At 16.9% G+C, this 13,143-nt stretch overlaps 2 protein-coding genes across 8 annotated transcripts in view; both read right to left on the reverse strand.

Moving 5' to 3' along the window:
• LOC412401 (lipophorin receptor) overlaps window positions 1–10,990 on the reverse strand; it is an 82,388-nt gene extending 71,398 nt beyond the window's left edge. For 3 of the 7 annotated variants that reach the window (XM_026440681.1, XM_026440680.1, XM_026440677.1), the window contains exons 1-2: window positions 10,392–10,985; window positions 5,377–5,499 (exon numbers count right to left, since the gene is read on the reverse strand). In XM_026440681.1, the coding sequence (XP_026296466.1) occupies window positions 5,377–5,499; window positions 10,392–10,473 (205 nt within the window). In that variant the 5' untranslated portion in view covers window positions 10,474–10,985. Of the gene's footprint in view, window positions 1–5,376; window positions 5,500–10,391 lie in introns of all 7 variants that reach the window. The other 4 variants (XM_026440676.1, XM_026440675.1, XM_026440678.1 and 1 more) reach the window with 4 other exon arrangements.
• A 500-nt stretch (window positions 10,991–11,490) lies between these two features.
• On the reverse strand, window positions 11,491–13,032 carry LOC551339 (WD repeat domain-containing protein 83). The gene is made up of 4 exons (XM_623736.5): window positions 12,787–13,032; window positions 12,391–12,634; window positions 12,087–12,313; window positions 11,491–12,012 (listed from the first exon to the last, which is right to left on the reverse strand). The coding sequence occupies exons 1-4, from the start codon at window positions 12,857–12,859 to the stop codon at window positions 11,654–11,656; spliced, it is 903 nt and encodes a 300-aa protein (XP_623739.2). The 5' UTR covers window positions 12,860–13,032; the 3' UTR covers window positions 11,491–11,653.
• Between the last annotated feature and the right edge of the window lie 111 nt (window positions 13,033–13,143).

Here is a 13,143-nt window from a genome sequence, read left to right on the forward strand (position 1 = left end):
ATTTAGACTATATATTATTTAAACTATATAGTTTAAATTTCGAACAAGTTTAGAAATTAAGATATAAAGATATATAATGATATAAAAATAATTCCAGGTGAATGCATTGAAATATAATGATTTATTAACAAATAAATAATACTTTCGAAACTTCATTCCATCAAATATGAATTTAGAATATTTTATGAGTATCGATTCTATTATATAACATTTTTTCATTTTTTAATTAATTTTATAATTAAGTTATTATTCCATTTTACTTAAAAATATTTTTATTAAAAAAATTGTATATATTGATTAATGTTTTGAAAAATAAAAATGTTTCGAAAGAATATAATTGTTCAAAAGAAAATTGATTGACTAATATTGGTTGGTCTATATCAATTCATAAAATTTGCGATATTTTAGTTAAATTGCTTAAAAATTCAATAAAATTTAAAAAAAAAATATGTAGAAAATTATTAAAAAAATAAAATAATGAATTGCAAGAAAAAATCAAATATTAATAAACGATTGTTTTAATGAATTTTTAAAAAATAATATATTAAAAAATTCATAAAAAGAACATAAAGTATAAATAATCAATATTTAAAGAACTAAATAGAGAAAGAATGTTTTCGCTTTTATGAATAACTGTTCCTTTTATAAATCCAGTTTCTTCAGCGATATTATCCTATTTTTTCATGTTCTTTTTCTACAGTTTTCTTTCAAACTTTGTCATTAACATTTTTCTTCAATATTTCAACATTTTCAATAAATCGAAGTTTCCAATATCATTTTATATTAATAAATAAATAAAATAAATAATAAAATAAATAAATAAAATAATAAATAATATATATAAATATAATATAAATAATAAAATAAATAAAATAAATAAATAAATATTAATAAATAAAAATTTAACTCAATTACATTAAAAATTCAATCAAGAAATTCATTTTTTTTAATATAATAATATTTCTAACCTAATTTGTTATGTCTATTTTATTTAATTATATTCAAAGGTATAGCACATATACACACAAGTAAAGCAAAAGATTCTATATTCTATATTATCTAAAAAATTATTTTAAATATTATAATCCTATATATTTCTATAATATTTATATAATTAATCAAATTAATTGAATTATTAAAAATTAACATTAAAATAGATTTTTCGTTGAAAAACACAAAAAATTTTTTGAAAAGAAGATTAAAAAATTAAAATCTATAGAACTTATAAAATAACTTAATAGTAGAATAAAGACTTATAATTAAAATGAAATAAAAATAATTATTAAAATATAAAAGAAATAATAAAAATAAAAATAATGCAATAATCTCTAATAACTTAAATTATAAAAAATATATTGTTAGATAACAAATAATTAATAATAAAATTATTTGCATTGAAATTATAGAATCTTTTTTTTCATGGTTCAAATGATTCAATCTCATTGATATTCAATTTATTTTATATTGACTTCATCATGTAAATAAATGGAATGTGAAAACTAAAAAATATTTCAGTTTCATTCATATTAAAACATTATATTTACCTTGATGCTATTTAATTTTTATTTCAAACATTTTTTTGTACTCCAAATAATTTTAAAGTTTTTTAACATTAGATTTACGAAATCTGTTAATTTAATGGGTTTTCGATTTTATGTTTAAAAATTCTGAATATGAAAATATTATTTTTTAAATATTACATATTTTATATATTGATTTTTAATAATATAATATAATGAAATAGAAATATATATTTCTATTCATTTTCTCTGAAACATTTATATTTTATTATTTCTAGATGTTGTATATCTATTTTTACGAAAATCTGTCGATTTGACGGATTAATTTATATAGATCAATTATTGCGAAATAACAAAAATGAAATAACAATGAATAAGAAAAAAACAACAGCAAGCAAATGACAATTGTTTAGCAATAAATATGTGATCAAACAAATTGTTTATAATTGTGATATAATAACAAATAATTCTTTCAACGGTGAATTTGAAGAGAAAAGAAGTGATTTTTGTAAGTGAATCTATCTTATTATTTTATAAAACAAGTAGATCCATATGAGAAATAATTTCAACAGTTTTGTAAAAAAAAAAAATAAATGCTATTTAGAAATTTAGCAAAAATTTATTTTCGTAAGTAAAGATTTGAATTTTTCAAGATATTTTCAAAATCTATCCAAAAAAATATATTTTTTTACATTTATATTTTGCCTATTTAGCTAGGGATATTATAGGTAATTATTAAAGATATTATCTTTAAAAGATATGGAATTGATTAAAAAAGAATACTAAAAAAAATAATAAAAAAAATAAAAAGAATAACTAGCATAAATGAATCAATCTAAATCGGATTCTGATATAAACGAATTATGTTAAAACAAGAAAGAATTTAACAACATCAACAAAATTGAAGATTCTGACAGTGGAAATGAAAATTATCACAATACATACCATAAAAGAAAAAAAATGCGTATTATTTTAGATACTAAAAACGAAAGTGAAATAAAAGATACTGAAAAAGATAATGAAAAAAATATCATGAAAACAGGATCTTCTTCATGTTTTTTATAAATCTTTAGATTTTGCCATCAATGTCTGGATATTATAAAAAGATCATTAGAATAATCATATCTCAAAAAAATTTTTTCTTTCAATTAATCGAAGAAATGGGCAATGACCATCATGACGAACAAAATACTAGCTTCAATTCATTTTCTAACTATTTTTGCATTAAATTTAACAAATATATATGCGGAAAATATATATTTAAGATAGATTTTACATTTAAAAAATGTATTAAAAACAACAATAAATAAAATTCTATAGATTTTAAATAAATATTTTATAAAAAATTACATTTTAATATACATTTAAATATATCCGTCAAAAAGATTTGAATTAAAAAAAAATATATAATCAATGTCCGTAAATTTAGTGTTAAAATCGTTAAATTAAAAAATTTATATCTCCACAATTTAGGATTACACAATTAGGATAATTTATATTTCGAATTTAATAAAAGATAAATAAAAAGAAAAGAATTATATAATAATATCTATTTTATTATAATATTTAAAAATCATTATCAATTTTAAAAAATCAATTTTTCTATTAATATATGTAAGACTGTAAAATATATATATATAAATAAATAATATAATCATTTCGCAATATTTATTGATTTGAAAAATAAGCTTCAACATTGAATTATATTATACACATATCAATCGTTTTAATTAATTGTTTTAATTTCTAAAATCACTTTTTAAATTTTTATATCTTCGATTTTAAAACATGAATATATATATGTGTATGTGTATGTGTATATATATATATACACATATAAATATGATATACATATATACATTATGAATATGATATATTAATAATATTTATTCTTGACATTATAACATATATTATATCGAAGCATGATAATTAATAAATTTTGTTTCATCTTATGATCCTTTTCAATCAAAGAATCTATAATAATAAAAAAATAATTGAGAGAAACATGTCATACTTTTTAATTTTTAATTTTAGATAAGATGATATTAAAGATATTTTTATTTTCAAAAATTTTTTAAAAATGTAATATGGAATCATACTTATTTTAAGTAATACATAAATTAGATAATAAATAAAAAGTATTATAAAATTTCAACTGAAATTCATTTATCAATTATAATAAATAAATTATGATAAAATTGGTATAACATATACCTGTTTTCCACTAAATTTCTCAATTAAATTTTCAATCAATTTTTTATTTTATTGTAAAAAAACATATTTCATCGATCGAAAAATATGAATAATTTTTAAAAATATATTACAATTTATTATATAATATATATATTATATATATACAAATTACAATTTATTATATTATATTATGATTTATTATAAAATATTATATATAAATATATCATCTAAAAATTTTTGTAAATATTATATTTTTATTATTATATCACGCATTTCTTTTACACTTACAATTTTTATAAAAATAAAATAAAAAATTTATATTATTTATTATTTTTATAATTATTTTATTATAATTATTATTATAATATTATATATAATTATATATAATAATTATATATAATTATTATTATTTCATTACGTTATAAATTTATATTACTAATATTTATTTAATTATTTTTTGTAAATAAAAAATTAAATGATCATAACAAAATTTAATGATCATAACTATTTACAATATATTCGAAAATTTATTATTGTAAGTTTTCTTCAAAATTCAAGACTTTTAAATTTAAATAATTTCATTTCATTTTTCATATTTATATAAATCAAATTAATAACATTTTTAATTATTTTTAAAATAAAAATAATAAAAATCTGAAAATTTTATTTAAATATATTTTATTATTACATATATATATGTATATACTATAAATTATATATATATAATATATATATATAATTATTATATATAAATAATAATAATATAAATAAAAATAAACAAAAAAAAATCTCTTTTCTCATATCTCTTTTCTAAGAACTAAGCTTACATGATATTATTTTAGCTATACGAAAACACAATATAGTATATTTTAACTAACAATCATTGATATATTAATTTAATTTATTTATTTTGCCAATTTCAAATAATAAATATCATATTTAAAATAGCAACAAAGAGAATGATATTAATAAGAGAATTATTAAAAATACAAAAAAAAAGTGAATTATTAAAAATTATATTTCGAAAAAAGCAATCAATTTAAATAAAAAAAATGAATTATCTTCAAAGAATTATATTGATTTATTTATAATTCGTTAAAAAATTTAATTTTAAAAAATAAAAAAGAATATAAAAATCATTTTAAAATAAAAACATTTTAAAATCATTTGCAAAAATAATTTGTTTAGCATAATTGATTGAAAAATTCGGAAATGGTCGACTTGATTTGAAGAACTATATTAATAAAAATAAATTGAAAATAAAAATTACAAAATGACATAAGAATTATTATTTTTTTTAAATCAAAGATCAGTCAAAAAAAGTATTTCAACTTGATAAGATTTTAAATAAAATACTGAATCACATTGATATATAAAATGGCATATTATAAATAGCAATTTTAAATAGCATAAATTTCCGCAACTTGATAGTAAACAAGCTAATTAATTCTAACTTATTACCAACCGATATTAATTGAATATATTTCGTTTTTTTATCAAATAATACTTTTTTAATCGATGAAATAAATAATAATAATAAAAAAATACGACATAAGCGTAAATAGATTGTACAAATTGCATTTTATTTGTCATCTTTTTTATTATAATACTCGATTATCTTTTCTACGTATAAATAAACTTGAATATCCGTTTCATCACTCACCTTCACATTTCTTGATAGTTTCATCGGATTTATCTCCGCAATCATCTGTTCCATCACAAATCCACGGAAGTGGTATACATTTACCATTTGCACATTGAAATTGTCTTAAAGAACAAGATTCATCTAGAACAAAATAAAAATAATATATCACAATATAATGATATACTGTGTTCAAGAAAATGATTTAGAAAATCATAAAATAAGAAAAAAATGAGATCAAAAAAATTAAAAACGCATAATATTCATACTTTATTATTAAAACATTAGTATTTTTGTTATACTTTATTTCAATGCAATTCGCATATATCTATTTTTTTTATCATATATTTATTTATATTTTTTCTTTTATAACTTTCAATGTAATTCATTATATTAAGTAATAATAAATATACAATTTTAAAATATTGTTTCACTTTAAAATTAAAAGAAGAAAATTATTTTCAATGCAATGAATATTAAATTCTGTTAAATAATTTATAAATATTTTCGATTTATACAATCAATTCAAATTTAACGAAAATTTCGTATTATTTAAACTTAATTTTGTTAAAATTAATAATTACTGTTATCAATGTTAAAATATTACCAACAAAGAAAAATCCTCAACTCGAAAATTTAAAAAATTATAAAATTTTGAAGATATTTAATACTTATATAAATATATATCGTTTATTTTTAATTTTTTGCTGCCTAAAATCACACAAAGAAATAAAATCGATTTTTAAAAATTCGACTATTTTTCGACTTTATGTTCTAATTCATACATTATAAGAAATACGAACAAAAATTATTTCTTTTTATAAGGATTATGATATTTGGTAAAACATTTATTGATTATACGATTAAAAAAGTTATAAATAAATTAATAATTTTTTTTAAATATGTTTTTCAATGTAAAATTTTAATCAGTAATCTAAATAATTATACTATAAAAAAATACTTTTTGTTTTTAATAAATACAGTTTTGTTGTATTGTTGACTTTCGTTGCTAAATTTTCAAAAGTAAAAAAAAAAAATAAAAAAATAAAAAAATTTGACAACACCAAAAATAAAAAGATCTTATAAAATACTTATACATTTAAGTTTCTTTTTTTTCTATTTTTATCTAGTATATTAATCTAATATTTACTAAAAAACAAAAATATATAATAAATTTCTTTATTTTTAAAAATTTAGTAATAAAAATCAATAACAAAGTATTTATTAAAAAATAAAAAATATTATAATAAAGAATATTTTTTTATTGCATAGTTATTTAAACTATTGATTAAAACTACTATTGAAAAACAAATTTAAAAAAATTATTAATTTTTTTATTTATAATTTCTTTTAATTGTATAAATATTTAATAAATATTTTATCAGATGATAATTAGTTATGAAAAGAGATAATTTTTATTTGAAATTTTTTTTTATATTTCTTTCTTTTTATCTCATTAGTTTGAGAATTAATATAATATAAAGTCGAAAAATAATCGAATTTTCAAAGATCAATTCCATCCCAATTCCATTTAAAATCGATCAGTAAAAAAAAATTGCGTAATACATATCTACATAAGCATTACATATAAGTTTCATAATTTTTTAAATTTTCGAAGTTTTTTCCTTATAAACTTACATTCAATATTATGCAATTAATGATTGTCATTTAGAATAATTAATAAAATACTAAATTCCATATTATAAAATATTTAATAATAAAAGAATTGAATTCATTTCTTTATCATGTTCTCTATTATTATTAAATTATCAAAACTTGTATTTACTTTTAATATATTAATAATTTAATATTAATATATTAATATATATAATTAAATATTTTTAATAATAAGTTAAACAAAATAATTTATTTTTATATTTTTTAAGTCTTTTTAAATATTTCTCATATTATTTATATATAATGATAATATGAAAATGATAATATAAAATTTAAAAAAATTAAATCTGAACTTTTAATATCTTAAATATGAATATGATATACAATATGATATAATAAATAATATAATAACTTATTTTCAAAATAATTTAGCATTATATATCAATTAAATAAAGATATTCATAATCAAAATTAAAAACATTGAATAAATAAATTTATAAATATTGATCATTTTTTATTTCTATCTATAAAGAAATATTTACATCATCATTTAAATCATTTTAATTATTAATATTACTTTTTCATTTGATTGATAAATTTATTACTATTAGTTATAAAATAAAATTTGTAAATTGTAAATTAATCTTGTTACTAATAATATCTTATAAATTACGCAAATTTATTGATATTTAAAAGAAATATTAATTTCTTTGATATTACATTATCTAATAATAATTTCAGAATGAAAAAATCGTTATTAATGTATAATATTATATAAATATTAATATATATTTACAAATTATTTAGTTATGTTTACATTTAAAAAGTAAAAGATTAATGATAAATATTTTGTAATTAAAACAAGAATAGTACTCAATATACATTATTGTATTACATTATTGTTACATTATTGTATTCGATATTGTGATATTAATAAATGATAAAATACATTTTTTTTATGTTTTTTACATAGAGAATGCAATTTTTTATTTGTTTAAATAATAATAAAATTTATAATTAATAAAAAGAAATTTAGATTTAAATAATGTTTTTATAACAAAGCTGATATAATTTAATCTTATTTTTCTATTTAAATTGTTGTAATATCTTAAGATATTAATTTTAAGATTTTCATATCTTAAAATATGAATTTATTTCATTTCCTTATAATTTCATTTATATAATCTTAACAATATTTAAAATAATTTTATTCTCAATATTTTTTATTTATTTTATATTAAATAAGTGCTTTGAATAAATTATCAAATACTATTTTTATATGAATACAAATACTATTAATATGAAAAATTAAAATAAAAATATACAAATTGAATAAATTAAAAATTATCTTTGTACTTTTTGTTTTATTTCTATTTATATATAAAATCATATTAATTATTTTTATATCATTATTAATATTTATTATATTTATTATATAATAAATATATTATATTAATTATATTTAAATTTATATTATTTATTATATTAATTATTTTTAATTTTTTTAATTTGATTAATTTATATTTAATTTTCAATATCCAATTTATGTATATATTTATATAAATCTATATTTATATTATAGAAATATATATATAATTTATATCTAAATATATTATATTTTCCTTTTTAATTATAATAATTACAATAATTATAATACTTTTTTAATTATTTATTTTTTATTTCCTAAATAATAATTTAGAAAATAATATTTATTTGTTAAGTTTGATTAAATTTCTAATACAATATAAAATAAGAATTTAATAAGAATTTCAAAAATTTCAAAAACAAATATTTTATTTAAGTGAAAACTATAATATCATAAAAGTTGAAATTATTAAAAAATGTTTCAAAGTTATTTGGTTCAAAAAGGTCATACGGTCATTTTTTTGCAAGTTCAATAGAGAAGATTTTAATCAACTTTTTCTTTTGTAATAAAACGATATAGTTTTTAATGTATTCGATTTATTTTTCTATAAGAAAATATTTCTATTTATTTTAAAAAATTATTGATTTAGAAAATATTTTAATTCAGATATTTCAGATATGCAATTCCATACTATTATTAAAAACTATGAAAATAACCATTGACTATAATTAGCTTTAATTAATAAGATAATTTCGCGAAAGATAAAATCGAAATTCATGCATTTCCCTTATTTATCAAATATTTATTATTGTTTAATACATGGAATGTATTTCATGTTCTCTTTTTTTTTTTTTTTTTTAACTTTAAACATAATGGCCAATAAATGCATGTTTCATTTTTACATATTTGTTCGAGATTTGTCTTAAATTAAGAACTAATTATTAATAGCTAATTACTTAAGATTAAAACTAATTACAAGCAATTGTTATCTTTCTCTCGAATTTTAATAGTATAAGTATTTTAATAGTATAAAACTGCAATATTTAAAATATATTGTATAAGGATTTTTCATAAAAATGTACAAAGCTCAAAAATTTATCTCTATCTAATAGAAATAAAAATTTTCTATTTTTTCTTCTTATTCTTATTTTTTATATTTTTAACAAAGTTTTTCATTGATTCAATTCAGTAATGTAAATATTATTCCATATATATATATATCATATATATATATATTATTATTATAATAATTGTATGAATGCATATATAGATGTATCATATTCATATGTGTATAAATACTATTAAATATAATATTATAATACTATATATATAAATTTTTTATTTTTGTTAAATTTATTATTCATATAATTTAATAAAATATAATAATTTATTATTAAAAGAAAAAATACTTATATATATAGCATATATAATTTTTATATAATTATTATAATTATATATATTATTTTTAATATTATATAATTATTATTTAAATATTATTATGACTTTAATTAAATAAATATAAATGTCGTATTTTTAAAATATTTTTAAAAAATTATAAAAAAAAATTGAGCAATTTATTTTAAAAAAATAAACAATTTATAATAATAAATATAAAAATAAATAATTGATATTAAAAATTCAATTCTTTGTGAAATTCAATTTTATATAAATAAAAAAAAATTAATTTTAAACATTAAACGAAAAACATGATAGCAAAATTTTCACATGTTTCCATTTATCGCTATCTTCTCCATTTTTTGCATTTTAACATCAATATTCTTTTCATGAAAATTGTAAAAATACTGAATTATACATATCAGATATTTTATTTATTTATTCTTCATTTAGTTTTGCGTCAACTAATTTTTAATTTTTCTGAAAAATATACACAAATGATGTTGATTATGTAAGCACATATCAGCGCATGGCACATTCCATACACATTTTAACAATCAACAATACCATAACTTGTATATATTTTGAATAATAATATTTCTATTGATATTTAATTTTCTTTTTTTTCCATTCAATAGAATAGAAAAATGCGACTCACTGTTAGTAGAAAAAGCATTCGCTGCGAGAAAACCGAATATAGTCAGCAAATACAGCGTCAAAAGTAGACACCTTCGCCCCATAACAACCCTTTTTTGTGCACACTCGTTTTTCTTAATCCACTACCACTCTCTAACACACCACTGACAGTAAAATTTTGAAAATTATTTCTTCTTGTTATTTATGTTACGATTGTTGTCTTTCTAATGATTTTAATAACCGGCAAACCGAAGAGATCAATCAACAATAACAATCTTCACTCACAATTTATTAATTGATTACAAGTAAGATCACACAATCCAATAATTTCTATTTTGTATCGAATAAATCACAAGTTTTCATATATAGCAACAATTGAAAATAGTTGCGTATTTGAGTACAGAATAAAAAGTACACTCCACGAAGTGGTTGAGACTGGCAGGCCCGCCCTGTATGTAAGCACCTTCGTGTCTTTCGTTGATATTTCTTGCTCCCTCTTTTCTTTTATCTTTTTCATTCGTTATGTGAATCCGTTATAGTTTCTTCCTCTTGCGCAGTTATTCTATTTCTTTCTATTCTATAAAATTATTCCTTCTTTCTCTCTTTTTCTTTCCCTCTCCTGGGCGAAACGATGACCACTGATTCTGACGCACCGGTATCGCGCCACCTGCGCGCGCAAGTATTCTCTCAGTTCTTTACTTTTCTTTCTCTTTCCTTTACTAAAGTTAAATTATTTACGTACTCAGTCTGATTTCTTTAAATGTATATCATGACCCAGCTTAACTCACATCTATCTATTCTATCTATTCTATCTGTTTAATAAACAGATAAAAATGTATGTGCAGTATTTAATAACATATTTAAAAAAAACCTCATTGTTATTTTGAAATTGTCAAACAAAAATTTGCATTTAATCTTATAAATTATATATATATATATATATATATATATATATATATAAATTATAATATAGTATTATATATAGAAATAATTATATATAGTAATTATATATATATTATTAAATTATTTTTATCATATATCAAAAAATATATATGATAAAAAATAGTTATACTAAGTATAAAATATTGTAAATATTATAAATACAAATTTTTTTTCAATTATTTTATATTTATTCTCTTTTCTTCAACAATTTATTTTTCTTTAACATAAAATGAATATTAATAAATACTATATAATAGTATATAAATTTTTAATTTTATAATATAATGTATATTTAAAAAGCTATATATATATGATTATAAACTTGTTATAAAAATATTATGTTTATGTTGATGTAGTCCACATTAATATATTTGATCCATTAGTAGCTAAAAAACAATTTTTTTGTGGATGAACACTTAATGATACCATAGGATGTTTTGTTGATTTAAATCCTGAAAGTTTTGCAACTACTTTCTGAGAAACCAAATCCCATATCCATAATTTTCCATCTGCAGATCCAGAAATAATGCGAGTATCTTGATTATCAACATTTGATTCTAAGCATAAATTATTAACCACATGACCTGTAAATTCTCCAAGTAATTCTCCTGAATCTTTATCTATTAATCTGATTATACCATCAGCAGAACTAACTACTATACATTGACCATCTCTTGTAAAACTTGCACATATTACTGCATCTGTAATAATAAATTTAATAATAATTTTTATTTTATGAATTTATATTTTATGAATTTTTAATATATTAATTTACCTCCTATGTAATCTGCATATATTTCACCTACACGAATATCATATCTACGTATTTTTCCATCAAAAGAAGCTGTTAAAATTTCATGATTTGATATTCTAACACTAGAAATAGAATCCTTAGCTTCATTTAAACATTGCACAGGTTCTAACATTTTAGAACGGACATCCCATAACATAACCAAATTATCTCTTGATCCAGAAATAATCATAGATGACTCTTCATTAAATCTATACCAAAAAAAAAACATATTATATTTAAATAAATTATTATAAAAGCATACAAAAATAATTTTATAGTAATATACCTTACAGTATTAACAGGACCTGCATGACCTCTTAGACGGCGTATTGGAATTCCAGTTGCTACATCCCAAAGAATAACTGATTTATCTAATCCACAAGACACTATTTGACTACTATCACAAGATGCACTACTATCCATTACCTCATTTCCATGTCCCTCATATGTTTTTAAAGTAACACCTCTATAAGGATTCCATAATTTTAATTTTCTGTCAGATCCACAAGTTAAACAATAAGCACCATCAACTGAAAAAATATTAAATCTAATCAATATTATTAAATTAAAAAAAATTTATAATATTAACATAATACTATAAACTATTAAAAAAAAATTATTAAATATTAAAATTATTATAAACTATTTAAAATAAAATAATAAAATAAAACTATATACATACCACTAAATCGTACAGCTCTAACAACTCCTTGCTTACAGTTTATTTCTTTTAAAAGTTTATAATCAATTTCCATTTTAAATTTAATTAAAGTATTATTTAGAAATATTTTTTTTTAAAATAGAAATTAATTGAATATTAAATTTTATTTTATATATTAAATTTTATCAATAATATAATTATTTTATATTTAACATTTCTAAATAAATATACCTATTTGTAAAATTAGATATATTATTGTTTTTATTTAATCATAGAGTATAATATATTTTATAGATTAACTAAAATATATTTATATTATTTGATTACATATGCTATTCTTTCATTAATATTAATATATTTATATAATAATAATAAAAA

Source organism: Apis mellifera, linkage group LG5 (genome assembly GCF_003254395.2).
Source record: "Apis mellifera strain DH4 linkage group LG5, Amel_HAv3.1, whole genome shotgun sequence".
NCBI lineage: Eukaryota > Metazoa > Arthropoda > Insecta > Hymenoptera > Apidae > Apis > Apis mellifera.

Bases quoted from the DNA above. Each gene is read 5' to 3' on its own strand.
- LOC551339 (XM_623736.5), bottom strand. From the start codon at position 12,859: ATGGAAATTGATTATAAACTTTTAAAAGAAATAAACTGTAAGCAAGGA. The intron at 12,635-12,786 runs GTATGTATATAG...ATATTTTTTCAG, and splicing joins TAGAGCTGTACGATTTAGTG to TTGATGGTGCTTATTGTTTA. The intron at 12,013-12,086 runs GTAAATTAATAT...TTATTATTACAG, and splicing joins ATATGCAGATTACATAGGAG to ATGCAGTAATATGTGCAAGT.